General features: G+C 39.7%; 1 protein-coding gene across 2 annotated transcripts in view; it reads left to right on the forward strand.

Annotated features, from left to right (window-relative positions):
• Nucleotides 1–3,351: 3,351 nt before the first annotated feature.
• The window catches only part of LOC125739251 (glutamate receptor ionotropic, delta-1-like), a 186,659-nt gene continuing 162,947 nt past the window's right edge, over nt 3,352–27,063 (forward strand). For both annotated transcript variants that reach the window (XM_049009146.1, XM_049009147.1), the window contains exons 1-2: nt 3,352–3,713; nt 8,961–9,116. In XM_049009146.1, the coding sequence (XP_048865103.1) occupies nt 3,635–3,713; nt 8,961–9,116 (235 nt within the window). In that variant the 5' untranslated portion in view covers nt 3,352–3,634. The remainder of the gene's footprint in view (nt 3,714–8,960; nt 9,117–27,063) is intronic.

A 27,063-nucleotide genomic window follows, 5' to 3' on the forward strand; every position in this document is an offset into this window, starting at 1 on the left:
GTCTCTCACATTTGATGGCACATTTGAGTGTTGCTAAAATTTAATTTTGTGATAGAATTTTCGGATTCTTGACAGGAATGCTTCTCCACTCTTTCCCAAATGATCTCTTCTACTTTGGCACTTTACCCCCAGGGGGTGGGACTGCCTCCCCCAGTGTATTTTGAAGCCTTTACTAGGCAGAAGGTCAGAGAGAGAGGGACAAAAAAGGTAAGCAAGTTGCGTGTGTGCTCTCTGCCCTCAAAAATAAACATCTCACAGAATGGCGGCCAACCAACCTATCTGCACCCCAGGAAGCATGTCTGACAGTTTGGGGGAAAGGATGCTTCTCCCTGAACTGGTGTCCAGAACCTCTTTGTCACCACAATTGGTATATATTCCCCTGTATTCCCTAAATAAATCTCACCCCTCCAGGGGTACTTGCTTGCACCCACGTCTCCTGTACCTGTTCGCCTGCCACACAAGTGATGCACTGTGATATTTTTGAAGCTGGATCGTAGCCTTCTTCCCCGGCACGGTCATGCTGTTGTTGTTTTAGAAGTTTTGACAAGATGGATCACTGAACTTTCTTATTTACATTAACTTAGGCGTAAAATCTTTGGATGCCCTGGTAGTTTTCATCCCGAAAGGTGCACTTTTACTGTATTTCATTTGGGTTTACAGAAGAGGGGTAATTCAGTACAAGATCTTTGACCTCTCATATGCACTGTTAATGTAGAGCAAATAATTATATGATAATCCATTCCAGGGACAGAATTACTTCTATGGAGGCTCCAGACTAACATGGGTAGGGCCCCCTCTAAGTGGATCATTTAAGCTATTTTTTGGTGCATAATAGAAATCAGAGGGGATTAAAAACAGTGCAACATCAACAACGTGCTAATCCAAATGCAGAGGGAGCCATAAAAGCTACCTATCAGGGTGGGGTCGGAGGGCTGTTGGTAAGGTTGAGCGATTGAGGGGAGAGAGGTATCAGTGAGTCAATCTGCCGAATTTAAGAAGTGTAACCGTTCCCCCTTTTGCCATGGCTGTAGTCGTAGCCCCGGAAGCTGTTGGAAAGCTTGAATTTTTCTAAACTTTTTCCTGTTCTCTCCAAGCCTTTTCACAATTTGTCCACCACTCTAGCAGGGCAGTATCAAAGACATGGGAGGGCGTAACGTTAGGCTTGCATCTGTGTGCCGTTTTCTTCAGATGTCAGGCTACTTTGTGCCACTTGGCGCTACAAAAACTGGTACCACCAGACACCAGTGTGAAAAGAAAGCTGGAAAAGGTGAAGGCGCAAAGTCCATTACGACCGGGATGGAGGGTAACTTTGTCTATCCTGAAAACTGTCACTGAAAATGCAGATGACATGTTACCTTGTCATACCATCTTATGTCCATCAATGTAACTTTCGGAAATTATGTCTTCATGGGGGCCCTAGTTCTTGGGGGGGGCCCTGGGCAGCTGCCTAAATTTGCCTTATTTTAAATCCATCTCCAAATGGTTCATAGTGTGTGGTTCAGCGAATGTATGGCCTGCGGTGTAATGACATCTCAGCCAGCGTGTAACCCTGCCTCATACCCTGTGCCTTCTGTGGCCTGCAGGCTCTCTGCAACTCAATAGGCTACTAAGTAGTTGGAAAATGGATGGATGCCACTTGGTATATATCTTTTCCTTCCTTATAAAAACAGTTGTAAAAGATATGAAAATAGTTATAAGAGCTGTTGCTGTAATGAAATTGCTCAGTTTCAAAACATCAATGTTATTGTAGAAAACATCCAGGTTAAACGTTCCTCAAGCCCTGTAATAAAAGATGAAATAATTGCAATGAGATGACCGTGATTCTCACTAGCAGAACCGCTGGGGAAATAATGATGAATTATAACTTTGGGCAAATTATCTAATCTTTACGTTACCGATTATATCCAGTATCTCGTGATTCCGAAGTAATGGGAAATTATGAACTTTGCTTTGCTGACAATACTGACAAGAAATAAATCTATTAATGCTTCGCTTCCGTAACAGAAAGATATATAAAATACGAAAACACCACCGTTCCATTGAGAAAACACTACTGGGAATTACGCTGTCCATATTACCCGGGGTGCTGCAATGTATTCGGTGACGTGACAGTCTTACTCAAACAATCAATGGATATTTCTGTTTCATATCATTACAAGAAATATCCTTTAATTGTAAGAATAAGAACATCGCGTTTCCTCGTCTTCCGGCACAGTCTTCTTTCAAATGTCCAGGATGTGGAGTAACGCAAGGTACATTTATGGCAATCCTTTTTCATGGATAGATTCTGCAGACTTTAGTCGTGTGTCCTTTAAACTTAGTCTTACGTGTTATTTCGGTAGGAAACACGCATCACGCCCCCTTCTGAAATGATCAGAACTCAAACATTCTCACGATTCAATGCAGTTTAACCACAAATGGTCATAAACATTTTTTGGTATCTAAACAGTGAAACCCTGGTTTTTAAGCAATTGCATAGATACTCCTTTTAAATTTAAAGCAGAATGTACAAATTACTTACGAAGTGCTGCTCCTTTGCAATACGGGAAACCGTTACATCATATCTATACAACTCATTCAAATGAAGCCTTTACAAGCATTACGCAACACGCACACAATATAAGTATACTCTATCTTCATTTGAATCAATCTATCATCATTTAAATCAAATAATGAAGTATAGTAAATGCTTTGTTAATTGATAAATAATTCCCGACAGAATAAAAAGCAATATTCTTAATAACCTTCTTTACTCTTTCTTGTAGGCTAAGATCTCTAAAATTTCTTACACTCCGTTGCATTTATTAATAACCCTCAAATCGTGAGAGAAACTCAAAGTAATTTACATTCATCTGTTTTCAACGACAGTTTCCCCCCCCGCTGATGTAACTAAATCCTTGTAAGATCTTCCTACAAGTATCACTCTGGACAGTCATTCCAACTGCAGACAGATTTGTAACTGCAGTAACCTGTAACTTAGTATGATGATTTAATATCACAGAAAAGCCACATTTACCAATCCCTGCAACTCAAACGTGTATTGGAACGAGTACATAACATACTTGCAAATCTATTTCACCAGCGAATGCGACTGTTTTAGGCTGTTTTCCAGTCAATAAATAATGCATTTTCTATCTCGACCCAGCATCCGGATAAAATACTAACGCAGTCTGCCCTTGTCCGTCTATCTCTGCTTCTTTGAGCAGATTTTTTATTTCATTTGTGCTCTGCTTCTCCGGACCGCTAAATGGTGCCGAAAGTGGCTGCAGTCACGTGGTTGGGGGGAGCGAGCTGGCAGGCAGGCTGGCGCGTGGGGGTGACCCTCCTTCCGCAGTTCGCAGTTTCTAATGTCTCAGTCAGTGCGATCGCCCGAAAGACCAAGAGCACAGGATTCACAAAACAGCCTCTGAGGGATTTACCTGCCTCCATCCATCCACGCTGAATTTCATTCTGCACTTTAAACGCGTTTTCACATCAGATTCGTTGTTTCGCCCTTTTAAACAAATACTTGTTGTTGGGTTTACTTTATACACAGAATATTGCTGCTGTAATCAATTATTTACACTTTTTGGACTGTATTGGGGTTACTGGACGCTAAAGACGCGTGGATGAGCTGCTTTGGTAAAAATCGGAGATGGAATTGCTGCTAACCTGCCTTTTCCTTTGGATATTGCAGTCCAGTTCAGCACAGGCGGACTCCATCATTCACATTGGTAAGAAGCACCGCAAATCAAAGTAAACATGCGGCACTAGCAGTTTATATCTTATGAACCAGATATCACACATTCATTACTAACCTATACACCCCAATGTGGTTAAAGATGAGCTGATGTGACACAGAGGAATATACTGCAATTCCGTCTATACATTTGTGTTTTGGTAGCTGCTTTGTAACCTAAGGCGATTCATAAGGAAAAGCAAATTAACTATTTTTTGGTTAAACGTGTTAAATTTGTATTAGTCATTGTTAAAACGATATTCTTTTGGAAGAGTCTTCAAAAGTGCAGCTTCGATGGCCGCAGCAAAAAAAAAATATATAAGAGCCGGGAGGAGTTTACCTGTAGGATGAATTTGTAATTCTAGTCTCTACATATGGTGAAATAAATGAAAGCCAAGTGTATATTACGGTTAAGGGACCCGCCACCCCCACCACACATCACCACCTATAAGCTTGAACTTTGTATCGAACGTGAGCGAAATATTAATGAAGATGCTATATATAGCTCAAAAATAAACGCGTAAGAAAAATACTTCTTTCTCGCGATGGTTACATAACGTGCATTACACATTCAAACAGGTTCTGATGGATTATCTGAGACAAATGCACGTTTTTCATCACTTGCGCTCAGTATCTTAAATTGCACGAGCTGTAATGAGATGATGCCGGTGCATAAACCATTCAATGGAATGCTGGAAATTAAACTACCTGATATTTATACCTTAAAAGTGAAACCGTTTTTTCCAATCAATAGTGATGAACAAAACTGGAAAGTTAACCAGAAGTTAATAGTATTACTGGGGAAACGTTGCATCGGGATTATTACTCTAATTATGCATATAATTAAGGATTACATTAAAAACGCCGAGAAGAAAGATGTTGCATGTTCAGATCATAGTCATATTATGCTAGCTTTCATTATAACATGCGGATTTATTAATATATAAATTGACAAATAAATAAGCAAACAAGCAAATACACACAATGCCCACATAATCAGCAACACATACTTTGCAAAGGCCTTGTTCAAGTCCGCACTTTTATATCAGCCTGAAAACTGAGTTTTCCGTGTCTGGATTTATATTTAGACCGCTAGCAATGATGATGGATTGCCATGAATCGGTGCTCTGCGTTGTATCGCATCAATAATGACTCCTAGCCTATCAAAATCCGTTTTCAGTGTAATACGAGTGAGAAAAGGATACGGGAGTCAGGAGTAACCTAAAGGCTCCTTTCAAGAGAACCCACTGCCAAATAGATACATAATAAAGAAATACTATGTTATTGTAAACTAGAGGGTCATTGTTTTTATACGACGGCAAGAGAACAATAGCAGACACGTAAAACCACAATATAACAAGGTCTATAGTATTATATGTACCAGTCATTAAAATAAACATTGAACGTAGTAGCGGTCGTTGCATGACAGTCGTTGATCGTTGTCAAATTTTAATGGAAGTGAGTACATTTAAATAGATTATGGCGCTAAATTTCTCATTAGAGCATTCTCCCTTAGACCAAGTTTTTTTTCTAAGCGTGCGTAATCAAAACTAATAAATTAAACAAAGAAAAACAAAAATCTAGGAAATAGACTTCACCATCTGGCAGTATCGTTGAAGTCCCTTCAGTCAAATTGTACGTCGCTTGTACTGCAACAGCAGTTAGTTTGCATATAGCTGAATTTTGTATTATACCTGTCTCAAAGAAACTTCCGGCTACTATAACCGAATGAAGTACTAGTTGCAGTAAAGACACTTCACATAAGGACTTAATCGTCACACAGACATAAAGAAAATAAACATACAATGTATATCCTGTATATACAAACATGAGCTGCATAGCATTTGCACATTTTAATACTTATTGTACTGGGGAATGATCTTTCTTTGTAACCATCGCGCAAACTTATTGATGCAGTACACAAGACTCTCCTGTTTTTCATGCACCTTGGATGCTTCTTTTAGCATGGCTTAGCATACCTTCGATTTTTATAATCTTGAAAGTTGTTGTAAAAAATGCATTAATTGCCCACTAAAGGTTAACTTGATTTTAAGGTTTAGAGCAGCTGTAATTGCGCAACGGTATAGCTTGGAATGGAAATGGAAATATGAACTAGCTGTCTCTCAGTGGGCTGTTAAACCCGCACCTGCAGCTTGAATGGCAAAGATGCAATGTGGCTTGGAGTCAGTTAGGGTCTGGAACTGTTCTGCAGGAATCTGGCACCATTCTCCTGGGAGGAATTCCACCAGTTCAAGTAGATGGAGGCGGAAGCCGCTGTTGCAGGCACTTATCCAGACAAATGCACAAATGATCTATGGGAATGAGGTCTGCTGATTGGGAGGAGCGTGAAAGATGGATAGCTTCGTCCTCGTGGTCCTCAGGCTCCCACTGACAACATGTACTGTGTGAATTGAGGCAATGTCATAATTCCAGGAGGGGAAAAAAACAAGACCATGAAATGTAGATTATAATGAAAAAGGCACTGCGTTCTTCTGCATTAACAAACGGGATAATTTAATCAGGATGTGGATAGCCCATACCATTGTAAAATGATAAAAGTTGTATTTCTGGACCCTTGGGGGTAATGTACAGTATTAAAAAGATTAAATTTCAATTCAAAGTCTACTTATATTTGTTGAATATAAATATATTATTTTATATACAGTTGACTCTGTAACTCTGTTGTGTTAACTGTGTTAACAGTATATGTTAAATGCAAATTACTCGAAGCTGATTGTAATGTATAGCAATTTTTCAAATACTGGCACAAACTGGGATATGCATTACTGCAGTGTTTTCCTTTCCATGAGTTACACCAGGTATTATCCAGGTTCTGCTGCCAATATGGTGACTACAGCAAAGGCAACTTACAGTGACTCAAACTCCACTGTCCAGCACCAAAGGCTGCAGCACTAACTGAATCTACAGTGGCCTCTCAGAAAGGCTACCATTGCTATACATTATGGACACTATGTGTTAGGTACTTATATACATTTAAAAGTTAGGTATAAATACAGTTCAGCAAATGTGTTTCCAGACACAGTTGTAACAGAGTAGATGTTTTTTAACATGCCAGAAGGTATTCATTTTATGTGAACAAAAATTCTGTAGCATAAATTGCTCTTAATTTCGACTACATTATTATAAATATGGTTTCTCTGACAGTTAAATCAGTGAGATAAAAATACACTTTCAGATATAAACACAAAGTAAAAATAAATTACTATTCTAACAATAAATCTAGATTATGGTGTTAGAACCTGATATCACAATCACTCAGATTGAGAATGTCACCACTAAGACTGTGATGGGAAGTAAATGTATTATATAACAAATTTAAGGTAAATAAAAAATGCATTTTAAACAAATAGCGTGCTTAAGTCATGTTATTGCTGCTGAATTGTACTCGGTTAGAGGGAAAAATACTGAATTTCTGCAATCCATTGAAATGTTTAAAACCTACAAATTAAACATGCTTTAATCATGTTAAGTTTTTATGTCTCCTTGACATCGAAACTATTGGACATTGCGTTTTTTGAGAACGTGAGGTAAGGCCTAGTAATTGGGTTGCTTTGCAACTGCATATACTGTATGAACAATCTTATGAAATCAATAAATGTAACAAACATCTCTTTAATTGTATATATATGTTTGTATGTAGGGGGGATTTGGGGAATTGTTCACCTGGAAAAAATGCAGACATTAGACCATTGTTGTTCACATACACACACACACACACACACACACACACACACACACACACACACACACACACATATAATAACTGTTTAGTGGTGACATGTTCCCTCTTTGTCTATGGAGGTAAACAAAAATACAATAATTATGTGAATTAATATAGGCTAGTTATTTATCAGTCATAGTTATATCTAGGTTTGTTTTAGCAGTTGCTAAATGAAGTCCTCGAAAGTTTGCCCATCTCCAGTGCAACTCAACAATGTAACAGCAAGCTAACTGCATGTGTCGCAGCCTAACTGCACTGCACACAGCCTTACTGTTTGTGACTCAATCGATCTCAGTGGGTTTGTTGTAAAAAGTAAGTTCCTCCCAGAGTATGACCCCCCTTCACATACAAAACCCGTTAATGTATCGGGTAACAAGGGTTAGATAACGAGTTTTCCTTCCCACTCGATCTTTAAAAGTAAAGTAACAGGTGTCATGTGCTCTCAGCTGATATCAATGCAGTGAATTGGGGGGGGGGGGGGGGGGGCGGGGGAGTCCCCCCTTGCCCCCCTCGAACGGGGTAATCTGTTACAGTTTAGTTTTCACATTGCAGCCATGTCAGAAAATTACTGTTAATGTTACCAGGGGATGGACTAATGGGTAGACTTTACCATTTTGCTTCCATTGTATTATGACACCATAACAGAAAACTAGTGATATACAGACAGGTTTCAGTCCATGTCTGACTGGCCTATAAAAGCGAGGAGAGAGATGCATCGCTGTCCCACCTGACGAGTGTAAATGCCTGCTCTCTTTATCAGCCTTGGCTGTTTTTATTTTCTTTGGAAAATGAGTAAGCTCATTTCGTTAGAGCTGTATACGAGCGTCTACCAATGACAACGTAAAATACCCTGGTAGCGCCGTCAACCAATTAAATTTTGTAAGGCATGAACCGGTGATAGGAAGAGGGATTCCAAGGCCAGTCACCAAGGTGCTGGATTCTGCTGTGGCGGGCCGCCATGGAGAAATGTTACCAGCGGAAACACTGTAGGCCTATGCATGTATATCGCAAATGAGTTAAGAATCAGTTAGCAAGAGAGCCAACCCATTTCCCTGTTAAAATCCAGTAAAATAATCCTGTGCCTTCAAGTAATAAAAACAGATGGATTTTGTTCAATAAATCAAATAATTACTTATTTTACGCCAGTCACATAAGGGAATTTGTAGTGATATGCACCTTCATCATTTTACCACTTAAGATCTATAGCTTTTTAAGTATCTAAGTATGTAAGTATTTAAGTATCTTTCTTTCAAATGAGTGTAAAGAAAGACTGCTGAATAATTATGTATCTGATTACAGAGCGTCGCATGATTTACAGTTATTCTGCAGACAGAGAATCACGTCCTTTGCTCCCATTGCCTTCTTAATGCTACGCCATTCGTAAGTTCTGTCTTTTAAGACGTAGCGTTAAGAAGACTTTGGGAATCTCACCCCTGATTAATAACTGCCATTCTGTTTTCAGATTTTCACTGGAAACTAAGAAACCCAATTTTCCAACAGGTGCCATATTCGAGGAGAACGCTGCGAGAGATGATGAAGTTTTTCAGCTGGCCATCTCAGACCTAAGTCTCAACGATGACATATTACAGAGTGAAAAAATAACCCACTCCATAAAACTTATCGAGCCCAATAACCCATTTCAAGCCGTACAAGAAGGTAAGTGCAGCTTACTCATTTTTAATCCATGATAAATGCAAGCGTCAACTGGTTTCGAAACTATCAGAAGGTCAGGACTATCCATAAGATGCAGTGGAATTTGTAGGTTTATCTTTGTGCTTGGTCAGTATCACTATTTAGGCTAACATCGTTTTATTCTGAAAAGCAGAAAACAAAGAATGAAGTGCATAAAAAGTAAAACTGTTCCAAACACACAATCTAATGTAGGTATTATAAGGTATTTATGTAAAGAATGATATTAAACAACAAAATTCTAAAAAAGATATTCTAAAGCAGGTTTCTCCAACTCAGGTAAATACCAGGAACAGGTGTGGCTCATCAGAAGCCATGTGGGATAGAAAACCTACTGGATAGTACAGCAAGTCTCTAGGACCGGAGTTGGAGACCCCTGCTTTACAATATCTTTAAAAAAATTTTTATAGTAGTTTAAGCGGACTGTTCAAACAAACTCATATTATCCATGAGAGGGCATATGGTATAACTACTGACAAATCTCTTATTGAGATCTTTTGCATCTCTTTGTGTCTTTACTTCGGCCCTCAGATATTTGCAATGTTTATTACAATGTATCTGAACATTTAAAATTGGATTTTCCTATAATTGTTGGTGGTTGTGATATTTCACCCATTTTTAAGGTTGAACTTTAGCAAGAATGACTGTTACAGATTTGTTACTACAATGTGAATGAATGAATGAATGAATGAATGATCAACAAGGGATACTGATGAATTTAGATGGTAAGTTTTCCCATTTCATTCTTACAGTGAGTTGCACTAGTGTTCTTTACCTTATCTTTTCTATGCAATGTGTGATATTATATGCTGATTATAATACTGAATACTGCTATACAACACAATGCCGATACAGGCTTTGTTGATAGCGATACCGTTTCGGAAATATGGTTTACAAGTTTGCTCCCTCATAAAAATAGCTTCTTTTTTTTGTCTGCTTCAGCTTTTTGCTACCAAGTGCACTAAAGCTTATGTCAGTTACATGCAGCTGATATATTGCTTTTTCCAGTGACCATGCAGTGATGTGATAGGAAGGTCATGTTGTGCAGAATGTTAGTTATCACACCGGATATGAATCACATACTGTAAAATAGACAGTGGTTTAACCCCAGTTGGCTTGATTTGCATACGTTTTCGCATAAATTTTATCTTTCTTGGGAAAAAAAGTTTTTCTTTTGCAACTGCAGTAGGTCATGAACCCTACACAATGTACTTTAATCCATATTAATTTTAAGCAAGTACTTTTGGAAAGAATTTTATGAACAGCTTAACAGTGAAATAACATTTGTTCTCTCTTGCATTGCCACTTAATTGGTATATTAAGCACTGCTAATCAGGTCTGCTAATAAGGCTAGTATTATATTTAAAATGACTGTATTCATGATCAGTTATGTATAACTAAAAAGCAGATGTCTATAACTCTTCACAGTGACCCCCCTTAAATCACCAGCCTTAGGTCTTGTTGAATTCGCCATATTCAAATCAGGTGTCTTTGTCAGGATCATTTGAAGCCTTTTGCAAGCAGCTGAGTCTGGGGCGTGCCCTGGACAGGATGCTAATCCATTGTAGGGCCACATAATCCTACTCCACGTGTGATTATAGAAATATTAATTACCCTAATTGCATGTCATTGAACCATGGGAAGAAACCCGCATGACACAGGGAAACATGCAAACTCTACACAGGCAGGATTCAAACCTGCCAGCCCTGGAGATGTGAGGCAATAGACACTAACTCTATAACTGTATATCTATGCTCTCTGAGACACCCCATGTCTCTCCCACAATGATCTATTTAGGCTATAATGGTACAGTGTTTTATTATATTGTAGTTTAAAGACAAGCATGATCCCTGTTTGGGCTGATGTATCCAGGTCCTGGAAAAATGGGTACAGAAACCATTTAGTGACATTTGCCCCCCCCCCCCCAGACACACACACACACACATCTATACCTTTGTGGGGACTATCCATTCATTTCAATGGGTATAACCCTATTGTGTGTGTATAACCCTAATCTCATGCCAACCTTAACCCATACCTAGCCCTGATGTTAACCATAAGTAACCAGACAATATACGTGAATCTTGGCATTTTTAGTTTCTGGATTGCAATCCCAGATTATTCTAAACCAAGGTTACCCTTGTGGGGAAAGCAGAAATGTCCCCACACAGTCATACTAACAGGTTTCGGAGTTTTGGTCCTCACAATGTAATATCTACATGACCACGCATACTGTAAACACCCCAAGGCCCGTTGTGTAGAATGCTGCAGTGAGCATGCAAGCATCGGAACTGGACATTGGAGCAACGGAAGAAGGTTGTCTGGTCCGAGGAATCCTATTTTCAGTTGTGCACGGCTGCGTACGTGTCGAGTATCTGTGGTGTGCATTTGACTGACAAGTCTAATTTCCCGGCTACGCAGACCGATATGCAGCAGTACTCAATTAACCCTCTTCCCATGATCATCATCAAAATTGTCTGTATCTATGGCATTAAAGTAAACCTGTCCTGCAGTCAATGAATTCGCTGCTGGCCGACATTTAACGAAGCGACTGAATTTGTGCTGGGATCCCTACAGAAATCTAGATACTTGCTGTCAACACTGAGGTTGACTGGAAGAACTGTGTGTAGCTGAAGCATTTATCTGAAGCATTTATCTCTCTGATCTGTTTATCTCTGTTTATCTCTGTGTAGGTTGTTCAGCAAACATTGACACTGATAAAAAAAGCAAAAAGACATGGTTTGGAAAGGTGAAAAATTTAGTAGAAGTAGACATTTCTTACTTTCTTTTGTGGCATGACTGCAAAATCCAATTTGGAAAACTAAACAGAATTGACTTGTCAGGTGTTCTTCACTAAATGCAAAGAAGAGATACAACCACACGTTAGTTTTCACAAAAAAAAGATATTATGTTTCTGTATTTAGTACTTCTTAAAAATAGCTGAGGTACCTGTTTTAAGAAAATCTGAAAAAGCCCCAGACAATGACTTCCTGTGTTGCCCACTGACACGTAATTATGATTCTTAAATTCTCTCTGATTTCCATTACAAGTAATTCCAAACCCTTTTATAATTTCCAGCCAAACAAAATGTCTATAATGTGGTAGTATTAATGTTTACTTACTTTTAATTTCCTCCTGTTTATTGTCACACTACAAATGGCATGTATAGTAGTTGATGAGAGGATAATGTGACAATTAGTGCTTTTTAATTAGTGTTTTAATTAGAAAAAGACTGGATGGAGATAATAGCTCTGCTGACTAGTGGCCCTTGGTCACATCAGATCCTTCCAGCAAAGTGATTTGACAGGAGCGTTTTGTTGCGAGTGGGGTGATGCTGTAAGTAATTTGTGGGGTTTGGTTACATGAGTCAACATCCACATTAAATCTTTTTGCAAAATTATAATTATTGTTCATGGATGCAAGTTACATTCGGACCCAGAAAAAATATGGTAATTAAGAACTCATTATTCATGTGTGACACTGAATTGGGATTCATGTGGGATTCTGAATGGGAGGAATGGCAGAAATGTGCTTAGTGCAGAGTTGGGGATTGAAATCCTACATCCCCATTGTGTGTGTGGAGCTTGCATGTCCTTCCTGTGATGTGCGCATTTCTCCTTGATGCACCAAAGACAAGTAGTTTGTGTAATTGACATCTCATAAATTGCCTGTATTGCCAAGCACATACCCCTGTAGTCACATGACAGGTTTGAACCCGCCCCCTGAAATTCTTTTGTAATTGATTAGGTACGTAGCTGGGTAGTAAAATTACTATTTTGAACCCCCTTGAAATTTCCTTCGGGGAACCCCCCCCCCCCCCCCAGCTGGCCATACCTGCCTAGGGGACCCCATTTGATAGTTTCCGGACCTCCGGCCAAATTTATTTCTGGTCACAGGCCTGGTGTTTGCGCAGTGAAGGACTGGCTGCCTGGGATAGGCTGCTGGTGACATTGACCAGCATATGCGGATGGATGGATGGATGGATGGATGGATGGATGTAGTCTGACATGATGGAAAACATTTGTATTAAAAACATCATTATGTCATTGACTGCTCTATTTCCCATCTGTAACCATGCCAAACAAGAGCAAGCTGAACAGAAGCTTTGTTGGCAGAATCATTCAGATGAAATGCTTTAAGGGTGCTATGTATAATTTACTACTCGCCACCTGGACTTGTGGCTATCTATGATTCAGCTAAATGATAGGAAGCAAAAAGCTACTTCTGTCAGTATATAAAGAAATTGGATGAAAATACGCATTTTCTTCCAGGGAATGTAGAATTTAATGGAAATGCAAATTACTGTGTTGTCTCTCTGTACAGCTAGAATGTAGCAACAAAAATAAAAATACCACAGGTGTATAAAGCTCAGATTAACACGTTTGGAACCACCCATGGAATTGGTAAATTGATGGGAACAGTGATTTTCTTGTCAGAGGAGATGGTTTTGTTTTCTTTTACTGTGAATCTTTCGACAAGTTATGCTCCTATGCATGTATATGTAATGGAGGAGATGCTTTTGCAAGTTCAAGGTGAATTTTAATGAAATGTGCTTTCTATGATCATAACAGCTGTATGGAATATTAATCTGCAGAAAAGCTATGCAAGTCTAGATAATAAGTGAGTTCAGCCCGAGACAGAGTTATTCATTGCGGGCGAAATAATGGTTACAATTAAATCATTTATCAAGCTTCTGCTAAGTAAGATTTACATAATATATTAAAATCCCAACATCTAAGGCAGATTCAATTTAAAATATATATAACCTTGTTTTGCTGGCCCCGTAATTGTAACCATGGAAAGGTGTTAAGAAACGGATCCATAGTTGGATTGACGATTTACAGAATTTTTTTGATGAATCTTGACTGCTCCGATGAACAAAATTGACTTTATAAGCTGAGAAAAAGAACACAGTGGCGGTTGCTGCTGTTTGGTTGGATCACGCATTTTCATTTGTCTGCTACCTATCCTTTGTAGATAGTCTTTTTGTGCGGTAGTCCCGCTGTAGAAAGGACACGTTTTATAAAAGAACAGCCGTGGGAAATGCAGCACGACTGGTGAATTGCGAGTTTTCTGTCGGTACGAAAGCTTCCGGCTAAATGTAAGCAACCTAGCTGAATGTAACAGAGCGCAGTGGGGTGACCTCCTGCTTGGTGGGGAAAAGCTCTGGCTCAAGGCGTCTGGAGTTTGCATGTTCTACCTGTGTTCATGTGCAGCTCCAGTTCTTCCAGTTTCTTGCCCCAGTCCAAAACATGCTTTTGAGGGAATGTGTTTTATGTACCTTGTGGAGATGCTATCCTGATTCATGTCCTGTGCGTCTCGGGACAGGCTTCCTGTACATTTCTACCGGATAGGTGTTTATACAAATATGTGGATGGACAGAAACGTCTAAGAGATGCAATCACTGACATTGGTGGTCATGTTTGCATTGTGCTCTATTAATGTAGGAATGCAATTGTACTTGTGTTATTATGGAAACATAAACTTACCCTCCAAGGAACTGAAAGTTCCGTGCATTTTACCGTCTTGCTAACCACTGCCTGAAAGCTGTTGATATTGCTGTACATTGCTGCCCCCTGTAGTTGTATGGAAACACGGTAGATTTTACAAGATCAAGAAATCTTTGAAGGTTTTTGACTGCTGCTTGGAAATAGATGGGATGCCAGGCAAACAGCAGAATCCCTGTCAGGTCTAATGTCAGGCTATGGACATATAACGTAGGATCCAGAATGCTTCGTAATTATTCTCTAAATTATTTAAAATACATCGCCCGTGGAATGAATGTTCCAGAAAGATATTCAAAATGGTTTCTCACTTGACTGAAAATTTAACTACCCTGGAGGAGACTGCATAATACATATATTCATGAATTATATATCTATGTAATATATGTGATATCAACCAAAAAAATGCAATTAAATAATAGTCACAGCACAACTTTGAATAAACAATTGCAGTTACCATTTCTTCGTCTTATTAAAAACTGAATATAGGTCTATGAATATACCTATGAAAACATCACTACAATCGCCAATAACATCTTAAGCAATTTTTGCTATCTTGTCCTTTAAACAAGGCAACACATGATTATCATAATTCTGTTCTATTTGCCATTTTGGTTTGTGTTCATTTACGTAACTTTTATCTGCCCCAGCAAATTGTATATTATATATTTCTTTATAACAAAACCAGAGTGGAAGGATGAGTAAATGGTTGATGTTTTAACACCCATTAACATTATTTCACATTGCAACATAGTAATTTAGACAGAAAGGACAGAAGGTGTGTATTTACCTCCAGAACACCTAAAGGGAGCCTATGGAAATGTGGGGATTAACAGGTGCAAACATAGGAATAACCTGTGAATGTGGGGGGTGTAGCAGCAGGTTGCCTTCCTGTCCTTAATTTAAGGAGGCTCCTGAAGTCGAAACACGGTTTTATTTTATGAATTGGTCCCATTCTTCCATTCTAACATAGAAATATTCTGACGAAAGTTACACAACCGTTTATCCCGGGGGAAGGGCACTGAGAAGAATGAGAAGAGAAGAAATGGCTCATTTTTAGCCACTAAGGCTAGATTTACCACCACGGCAGGGCTCTCCCGGTTGCCCTCATTCCCAAAAAAACAGTTCCCTAGCAACCTTTGTATCCAAAAGTGCGAGAAAAGTGCTCCCACAAACATAATTTTCTCTTTCTTTTAAGAATCTGGTCAGCAGGATCAAGCAGGATTTCCAACAGCGTCAAAACTAGTTTGCTAGTTTTTTAGACTAAACGGCTAGATGTATATGCAGAAATACATGTAGCTTGTCACGATGTGCTAGAAGACGGACTCGAAGGCCGGCGTTTAGCGAACAAAAGGGATTTATTGAACTGAACAGGAGCAAGGAAACAAACCAGACCGTGTGAGGTCAAAACCAGAAGGCTGGTACAGGGAAGGACACGGGCAGACAGGAGGAGTGACATCAGTGATCAGACTGGGGCTGATGAGACAAAGAGGTACTTAAGTAAAAAGACTAACAGGGGGTAAGAAGCAACAGGAGTGACTCATCAGGGAAGATACAGGAGGATTAGGCGAACATCACGCGGCGGACATGACAGTCCCTCTCCCGAAGCGTGCCCAAATAGGGGAGGGGAGCAGGGGGGCCAAAGGAAGGGCGGATACACAGGGCCAGGGACAGACAGGACACTGGACTGGACAGGGCGCAGCAGCACTGGCAGGGTATGCAAGATAGACACCACAAAAGGACAGAGAGACAGAACCACTAGACAGGACCGGACAGGACCGAACACTGTAGACTGCAATGGAACTTAGCGTCGGGTCACTGCGGACTTTAGGGTGAGGCAGGGCAAGGCCCACAGGGTCTCATTCTGAGTCTTCCGGCTGGGCATCTTCTAGGCAGAACCAACCCGGCCTGGAGACCGTGGAGCCGGACACCGAAATATATGACGCCCGACTCCGGACATAACATAGCTGATATTAAATAAAACCATATTAATTTCAACTGATTATGAACTAAGTATCTCTAACAATACATCAAATGGTAGTAAATACTGTAAGACACAGAGATAACCAGGTTATGTGTTGTAATATAGTAATGCATAGCCAGTTTTTGTTGTTGTCTTTTGGGTGTTGGTATGGCAACGGAATCTGCAGTGATAGATCATTGGTGTTGCCATGAATTGTGTTTCCTTTTCACCAGTTTTGTTTACAAGGGGGAAAAGAAGGAATTTAAGACTTGGCAATGAAAACACAGTCAGTCTTGAAAATGCACTTCACTGCACTGCAAAGGGGAAAAGAGATATAAGACTTATATTTTATTACTTGTTGTCACTGCGCAGCCTTGTTGCAGTTCAGTCCAAACATCACACATTGGTTAGAGTGGATTGTTTTCACCAAAGCAGGAGCTGTGGCTTTTTTCTGTGCTGCCATGAGTTAGCGATCATCTCCATCGAATAGGGTGTATAAAATTGGAACATATGGACTTTTACAAACCGTGTTTCATGTTTTGTAAATTACCTTCGACTTCTGAAATTTATGAAAGCTATTTTATCTCTATTTTTGCTGCGAATTGCATGATTTATAGATAGCTACAGAAATTAAACAATAAAAAATATGGTTTTTTATTGGCACAAAATGGGCACATACTTTCATGTCTTATTCGCTAGAAATCATTTTATGATATCCGGATTATTATTAAAGTGTTTCAGAAATCGATTTTGAATACAGTGTTTTATGGTTCTATCAAAACAATCTGGAAATACGATGATTTGCTTTACACTAATACATCTATACATATTTTTTGTATTATATCAATTTAGATTTCTATCGGAAGCACTTATTTCATTTATTTTATTTTAGAAGCTTATAAATGTAATTTACATAACAGATGAATGGAATTCTGTAATCTGAAAATATTGGGAATACTTTCAGACTGGATAATTTTGGTGGAAAAACAAATTAATTTGTCATTAATAATAAAGGAAAAAAGAATAAAGATTCCGAGCAGTGTCATTGGATACATACTGGGGAAGAGGTAGGTTGTTTCAACCAACCAATTGATTACTCTGTTACTGTGACTCTTTAAACTGAACTGGGTGGTTGAAACAATATCTTGGCCTGAATTTTTTACTTTCTGAACTTTCTGCCTCTGTCCATTATCTATAGGGCAAATGCAACTGACGAAACTTAGAGATGAACTGGGCGGCATGGTGGTGCAGTGGTTAGCACTGTTGCCTCACACCTCTGGGACTCGGGTTCGAGTCTCCGCCTGGGTCAAATGTATGCAGAGTTTGCATGTTCTCCCCATGTCGTCGTGGGGTTTCCTCCAGGTACTCCGGTTTCCCCCCACAGTCCAAAAACATGCTGAGGCTAATTGGAGTTGCTAAATTGCCCGTGCGTGTGAGAGTGAATGTTGTGTGAGTTTGCCTTGCGATGGGCTGGCCCCCCATCCTGGGTTGTTCCCTGCCTTGTGCCCATTGCTTCCGGGATAGGCTCCGGACCCCCCGCAACCCAGTAGGATAAGCAGTTTGGATGGATGGATGGATGGGTAGGTAGCTGAGCTGGTTAAAGTCCTGGACTGGATGGGCCGACCTGGATTCACTGACATAACATTAAGGGATTTATGAGGTTTTTAAAACTCATACAAAGGATGTCTGGGGCTGAGTAAAGGTGAGGAATGATAAAATTATAGCTGCATTCACAACAGCACAAGTGTTTCAAAGAAAGGAATACCATTAATAAAATCTTGCTCATTTTCACATGACCATGCTATAAATTAATGTGGTCTGCTTGCATGAGCAAATTTGCATATTGTTGATATTGTATGTAGAATAAAATTAGACAAGTGTATTCTTAGTGCTGTTTTCTGCTAGGAGATTATTACGTGGGTCAGGACAACCAGGGCAATCAGAGAGGGGGATTGGCTGTTCAATTAGAATGGCAAATGATCTGATTCATTTTTAATTACTCTCGCACTCGGCCTCTGACTTTATCCAACAATAAGAAAGACAGCTTGTGCTTCATTCGGCAGAACTACACGTCAGAAACAATGATCTCTTTAGGATTCGGAGAGTTACCCCAGTTTTCACTGCCTCCGTCTGCCTGATAAAGATTTTTGTTTTGATAACAGCGTGACGCAAGAGCAATGATCAACACCTTGTCGAATGAAAATGAATATTAGCCTTATGCTAAATGAAGTAAAATAATAGCAATTTAGGAAAGTCAGGTTTGGTTTAAGGGCTGGAATGGTGGCGCAGTGGTTATTACCGTCGCCTCGGACCTTTGCGACCAGGGTTTGGGGTTCTGCTGTACTGGAGCTTCACACGTGTGGAGTTTGCATGTTCTCCCCATGTCATTGAAGGCTTTTTGGTGATTTCCCTTCACAGTCGACTAACATGCTATGGTGAATTAGATTTGCAAAATTTACTGTAAGTGTGAATGATTTGTGTGCCCTGCAGTGGGTTGGTGCCTAAATTTGCACTATTCCCTGCCTTGTGCTCGTAGCCTCTGGAATAGGCCCCAGACCCCTGAGACCATGCACAGGAAAAGTGAGTATAGAAAGTGGATGGAGGTTTCACTTGGTCTAAATAGGTTATAGGTTATAGCTTTTCTGGGTTGGAATTGATGGAACCTTACCTACTGTACAGTGTTCTGTGAATACTTGCTCTGTGATTTTGATTCTTCAGGTTATGTTTTGCTTAATGTTCTTTGCTGAGTCACCGCTCTGCTGTTTATATACTGAGTTTTGCTCTCCACTGCTATTACTGTGCTAAGCAGGGTTTAACCTTGTGGCGTTCACCCTCACCACAGCCACTAAGATAAAAATATACCTGTCTTTTCTGCACACGCATGTGCAAACACGTTTTATTATAGCTGTTTTTAAATGCCAATTTATTAGGTACAAATGCTTGCTAGTGCAGGCTGCAACTTGGGACCCCTAGCAAAAATTCACCCTGGATACTCAGACTGCTGACATCTTACAGGGCACCTGTCCATGTTGGGGCCCCTTAAACTGTCATGGGTGTCCACCCAATCTACAGCACCCTTGGCCTGCTCCTCCAACCATTTACTTGTTCGAATCAGCATTGCAACAGAGAAGATGCCTGATCTAATGTATTTTGAACGTGGTGTGACTGTCGGTTGCATACATGGTGCTTCCAACATCTCAGTAACAGTCACCCTATGGAGATGTTCATAAACTATAGTGTCTACTAGGGATGTGAATCACCTTCACTGAGGCCAACGTGATGCACATCTCCATGCATTGCCAACAATCCAATACATTATAGACACATGAAGCAACTACTAATGCAATATGATATGATTCAACCAAATTGCAATGCAGTGTGATTTGACACGATTTGATTCAACACATAATGCGACTCAACGTGATATGATGAAGTGCAAAATAATATAATGCTACAAATCAACAGGCTGCAGATGCAGAAACATTTTTTCGATCTAAATATGAAATTACTGGACAAAAATCATTGGTCACATTTCCAGATAATAAAGACAATAGGGCTTATATTAATAATTATATATTAAGAAATTGGATTTCACAAATGCAAAGATGTTAGAAATTACACATCCAGAATTCATCCCAAATTCTACCTGGTACATATTTTTTTTAATCGGGCCAATTGTATTGTGAATTCTTATTCTGGTGCAACGATGCAAATCGGTGAATCTTACCATCCCTATTACCTACAGTGGTTTACAGAGAATGTTACGCCGAATGAAAAACCTGTTCTGGAGCTCAAATGACCTTGTTAATGAGAGAGGTCAGGGGAGAATGGCCAGGCTCACTGACACTAGCAGGAAGGCCATTAGGTTCAGAAATAACAGCTCGGTACAGCAGTAGCGTGCAGAAAAGCTTCTCTGAATTGGTTGTGGAGGCAAAAGTTGATGTTATGTGGCTACCGGCTAGGTGTAACTAATGAAGTGCTTATATACCGTAGGACTGCTAGTAGCTTACTGGTGGATTTTATTGTACATTATCAATATGAAGTATTCACTGCTTTTCAGCAGCCATCAACAACATCAAATATGAATCCATGTTTAGGGTAGTTAATGCAGCAGGAATTCTAAGTTGATGAAGTATACGGCACATTTTGAGTGCAGAGCTACTCCACATACATTCATTCATAAATGTATGCAAAATAAAGATGAGTGCCACTCACAGTACAATATCTCACTTACAATGAGTGCTAATCCTCTTCGTCATAATTCAGAAGCTCGATGCATCTTCTCTGTCTATTTTGATATTCGTTTGTTCTTTTAAAGCATACTGGAAATTTGAATGATGTTGATGATTATTCGACAGAACATCTCGGTGCTGGATTCATAGTTAAACCAGTGTTTCCCAACCCAGTCCTTGGGGAACTCATGGACAGTCCACGTTTTTGCTTCCTCTCTGCTCCTAGCCCGCCTGTACCAGATATTCGGTGATCCTGATTGGCTGGGAGCTGGAAGGGAGCAAAAACTTGGACTGTCTGGGGTTCCCCGAGGACTGGGTTGGGAAACACTGAGTTAAACAAACAAATATATAACACATGCGCTGATCTGGCCATAACATCAAAACCACTGACAGTTGAGGTGAATAACATTGATTATCTCGTTACAATGGCACCTGTCAAGGCTGCCAATTAATATTTAGCAATTGAACAGTCGGTTTCTCAAGTTGATGTGTTAGAAGCAGGAAAAATGGGCAAGTGTAAGGATCTGGGTGACTTTGACAGGGGCCAAACTGTGATGGCTAGACAGCTGTGTGGTCAGTACCTCCCAAAAGCGGTCCATGGAAGGCCAATTGGTGAACCGGCAATGGGGTCATGGGTGCCCAAGGCCCATTGATGTGCGTGGGTTTGAAAGATAGCCCGCCTGGTGCGTCCCATAGGAGAGCTACTGTAGCAGAAATTGCTGAAAAAAATTCTCCAACATTTTATCGATATCTTGTTACTGTATATGGCTGGAAGAACAGCACTTCAGTCCTCAAAACTCTCCTCAAGGGCACCTCAACAATTCCAGGTATTCGTTGAATTCCATCAACAGCTGATTTTATTCATTAACTTTAGTCAGATAACTTGATGAGGGATTCATTAGCCAAACATGGTATGCTAACGGTCGAGTCCAAAAATACGTAGATGGTCACTGCAAACGTTGGAATGACTTGAAGAGAGGTTTTCAAATGACAAAGCCATTGCACTTCTCCAGAAATGCATACTATCATAATTTTACACTAGCATAAACACAATTTAAAAATAATTTCCTTTTGCATAGTACTGTACGCATAAAGTATATGCTTTTACTGTATGCTAAGCAAGTATAATGGATCACTGTAAATCGCAGCCTAATTTGCATTTGTGATGTAATATTAAACTTAAATTTAGAACATAGGTTTGCCCTCTTGGGACAAAATTGACTGTCAAAGTTTTTTTTATTATTATTATTTTTATTGCTTATGAATCCATTGTGTATATATGACCCGGCTGTGTGTGTTCCCCAGTGACGGATAACCTCTGCATTCTGATGCACTCTGTCTCACAGGTGATGACACTTAAATCCCTGGCAGGAAAGGTCAAGCTGGATAGGAAATACAAAGAGCAATGTGACAGCATAAAGACAGGTGTGGGATGACGCTCCATAGCTTCTCACATTTTTTTCCCAGCCACTACTTGCGTTTATTAATTGCGAATGTGCGATGCATGCAGATCGTCTCACATTTTCGGATATGACATGTTTTCATCTAAAAATGCATATCAATCAACAAACTCCTGGGAGATTCTGAGAGTTATTGCTGTGCTTTTGTTTGCTTTCCTCTGATTCCGCTACCGTATGCGGCATTTCGTCAGGAGGACCATTATATGTATGGCGCTCATTACCATTCATATTGACTGGTTGTCCCCTGTGCCACATGCACCATTGCACCTGATAAGTGAGATGTGCCTAAACTTGCTTATGAGTGGAGCGAAGCATGATTATGCTGATTTGTACACTGAAGGATTCTGGGTATGACAGTTCACGGACTGGATGAACACAGTTAGAATGATACCTGTGTCAGTGTTAATAATGTCATCTGTCACCTGCCAAAAAAAACTCATCACTCTCAGGTGTCTGTCAAAATCTACACTTTTTATTGCTTTTTTTGGTATCAGGAGCTGAGAGGTTTTGCGTACCGCGGATTACTTGTTCGTCTTCTCGCTTATATTCCTCTTTCTCAGTCCTGCAACAATTTGGCATATCCGATACTGCAATGTTAGGATTAAATGATGTTAAGTGTTAGCATTAACTTGCTGCCATATGCTAATACGTTTTATCCTACTGGATACCTGGAGGTCCCTCGCCTGTTTCAAATGAGCCCATTTACTTTTAAAGAATTTGCTCTAGGCAGGAAAGTATCATATCTTGTATATTTGCAGAGTAGCTGCGTCGTGCCTCCTCTGTAAAACTGTGCCCAGCTACACCATTACTTCAGAGACACTCAAGGATACTGAATGCGCCCTGATCAGCACATTCAAGTATGGAAGATCAGAGTTTTGATGAGTGAGGAGGACATTAAATGTACAGACATTATGGCTGAAAATAATCACCAGCAGTAAACAATAAATCACGTAACATAACCCTCCAGTTTCCCAAATAAACTGCTGTGTCTCTTGTCCATTTGAGTGCATGGAGGCCATTGTGCATTATCGTAAAAGTGGGATGCACTTTCTATCACACTTATATTAAAAGTTAAGAGGAGATTTGTGTGAGGTGTATGATTTGCATCATTATATGATGCAAATATAACAGATTGATTAGTGTGTAGTTCTCTCACATTACACATGTCTACTGTCTCCAAATGACAGACAAATTTCATATTTCAGCTAAAAGATTACATATTTTGTATAATGTCTTTCTTTTTTCCTATAATTTCAGCTGGTCTGATTTATACATTCTAATGCATAGAGTCATTTTTATGGTATAGGAATGATGTTTTGCTATTTTTAAAGAGACACAAGCATATATGCGGGCCCCTCTAACCTTTAAATTATCTGCTTGAACAATTTGTCAATAATTTATCAAAAATACATATTTACGAAAACTTATATAGTGTCAGTGAATCGCATGAAATCCTGTTATTTTTGTATCTCCCTAATTTCCCTTGACAAAGTGGACTCAATCCCCCCCCCCCCCCCCCCACAGTTAACTATCAGAACAGTAAGTCATCTAAAGTAAAAGTCAAGTGCTCAGAAAAGGAAAGAAAAACAAAGTATAACATTAATGAATAAATTAGTTTAAAACGGGTTCTGCTTAAGGTCCCAATATGTATTTTTTCCCACCTGAATCTGACAGTGAGATCATTAAATTGAGTTTGTTATAAATGTTCCAATAGACAAGTTCAAAGCATTAAAGTCAGAAATGATGGTCTGCCTATAATATAATTACATTTCCATGGTGGGGCTATCCTTTTAGTTACCCTGTATTTTGATTAATTATTGGAGATTATCTTGTCCCCAGGCAAAAGCAAGACACACGGCCATCCTGCATATTTGTACTAATTAAGGCACACTATGTCATATATCGCTGGGCACGGACCGGGGAAGTAGGAGTCGAAGGATCAGGGAAATAGGGTTTTACTGGGAAAATGGAGAGACGTCCAGCGTAAGACAGGCAACGACCACACGAGTCTTAATTGACTTGACTTCAATGACAGGACTCCGGAATCATACTCAACGCGGAAAACAACTCGAAAGAGCTGACGACACGTGGATTCCACACAAGGGGGTTAGCGAGGGGGTGTGCCACCCCATTTGCAGTATACAAATAATTTTATAGCTAACTCATAATGCTCACATTGTTCTTTTGTTTGAGAAGGTTGCTCCCAGACTGCATTGAATGAGTCCTTAGTGAAGCTCCCAATTTTCCACTTGAAAAGAAGCAATCGATAATAAAACACATCACCTTTGCAGTCGCAGTGCTACCCACTGAACCAGTGTGCTGGCCCTACGTACAGTGAGTGTAGAAGTCCACCAGACCCATTCAGAATTTGTTGCATTTGTTGAATTACACATCTATAGTGAAAACGGTAATAATCATTTTCATTTACGCACAGTAACCCATCACAGTCTAGTGAAGATAAAATTTCAGAACAAGGACAAAACAATGTAATTGGTTCCCACCCATGATTAATTGTAGTGGTTTTCGTAAGTTCTACATTTACAGTCAGTACTGGATAAATAGTAGTAGTTTATAGAAAGTGGCATTGCCTAGAAGAAGTACATTTCAAAGAAGTGTGGGTGGAAAGGTACATGGATAAGAGCTTTGAGATAAAGTCGTGGAAACGCACTGGTTAGGAGAAGGGTGTAAAAAGATATCAAGGGCTTTAATGATTCGCTGTTGTACAGTAAAGCTCAGGAAGGGGTACAGCTATGGGATCTCCACATCTTGCCTAGATTCAGCTGTTGGATGATAGAGCAAGATGAAGGCTTGCAAGAAACGAGTGGCAACTCTGAAGGAGCTACAGATCTTCATGGGTATGACAGACGGCTGTGCTGGGAGGGAGCAAAAATGTGCAGCTCAGAGGGAGGAAAAACATGGACCAGCTGTGGGTCCCCGAGGGCCGGATTAGGAAACACTGCTCTGCAATACCAGAAGTGCTCTAGAAATCTGCCCTTTATGGGAAGGTGGCAAGAAAGAAAAAGGTCATACAAAGTCTCCTCTACATTTTGCTAACAGGGATCTTACGGATTGTATGACCAGGTGGCAAAAGGTGCTGTGGAGGTGCTACAACCCAAACAACACTATTTCCAGAATAAAGCAGCATTCTGCTGTGGGGGTGTTTCTCTTCTGCAAGGACTCGGGATGTGAAAAATGGATGGTGCATATTATTGACGGGTGCTTTAAGAAAACCTGCTGCCCTCAGCCAGGAAGTACAAGATAGGAAGCCAGTTCACCTTTAAGCATACAGTCACAATAACCCAAAGCATACTGCCAAAGAAGGTGATCTGTGGGGGGGGCAGGTAACATAGGTAACAGAGGGCCGTCCTTCTATAACGTAGCCAATCAAAAGGTCACCAAGATCTTTGGCAAAGATAGGATAAGAATTTCTCCCTTTAAATGTACAAAGTTAATGGATATGTATCCGAACAGACTCAAGGCTGTAATTCAAGCAAAGGGTATTTTCATTAGGTATTTACCCTAAGAGAGTCTTGTCTTATACTACCTGATTATTCTTGTTTTTCATATTTTCTTTTATTTTTTATTTGTATTTATATTGTTAATGATTTGTGTGATTTGTAAATAAATGTAATAAAAAATATCATGCTGTTTGCTGTGGGCCAAGAATGATACTATTTTTAAAGGACTTTCTATACTGACTATATGTGTAAAGAGAAAATTAATATTCTCTAAGTGACTGATAATATTTTTGGTCGTAGATGATTATCCATCCATTCACCTTCCAGCTACTTTTCACAGAGAATCACAAGGTGGGCTACAATCCATCCCAGGCAGCAAAGGGCACATGGTAGAGGCGCGTACACACACACACACACACACACACACATAGACACGTATGCCTTTGGATTGGAGGAGGAAACTGGAATCCCTGGAGGAAAGCTGCATGACACAGAGATCATGCAAATTCAACATACCCAGATCGGAGGTGGGATTTAAACCTGCAGCCTTGAAGGGCAAAGCAGTAGAGCACAATGAAGTGGCCTAGAGAGTAATGATGAAGGTAATCTGGACAGTCTAACCTGTCATCATTCAACCGTTATCCAGTACAGGTGCTAATAATTAGGTTTGACAGAAATTTGAATATTACTGGAAGTAACATTAGTAGTATGTCTGCCCCCCTCCCCATAGGTTATGATATTCCTTCTCTTTTATGCGTTCTGCAATGATGACAACAATTGCTAATGGTTATTACTATAAACATATTTATTTTTGGTTATACTGCCAAGCAATGTAATTTCTTCGGAACATGACTCAGTCAAGATTTCGCTGCACTAAGTCCAACAACAGTCTTGTTTTTCTCAGTTTATGACATTGCTGTCAAAATAGAAGGTGAATGTTTATGGACAAAAAGCTAAATGTAAAACCTATTTGGCAAATGGGTCTAACATCAAAAGTCTGACAACCATTAGACATGTGCTTAATAACCGAAAGACTCACATTTTAAGGTATTAGCCTTCAACAAAATACATATTGCAAATTGTGATAATTTTAACAATGTTTTAAAATGAAATGAACCAAGTAACAATTACTCACCTTTCCCCTTGGTCAGCTTCCCTGTGAGATGCCACTAACCAAAAAGCTGGATTTTACAGTATCTGTGAATTCTGTGTAACGTCATGACTGGAGCCCTTGTACTAGTTACAACCAGGAAGGAATAATATTAGATTCTATTAAAAATCTTACTAACACTTTACC

The sequence above is a fragment of the Brienomyrus brachyistius genome, chromosome 3 (genome assembly GCF_023856365.1).
Source record: "Brienomyrus brachyistius isolate T26 chromosome 3, BBRACH_0.4, whole genome shotgun sequence".
In the NCBI taxonomy this organism is placed as follows: Eukaryota; Metazoa; Chordata; class Actinopteri; order Osteoglossiformes; family Mormyridae; genus Brienomyrus; species Brienomyrus brachyistius.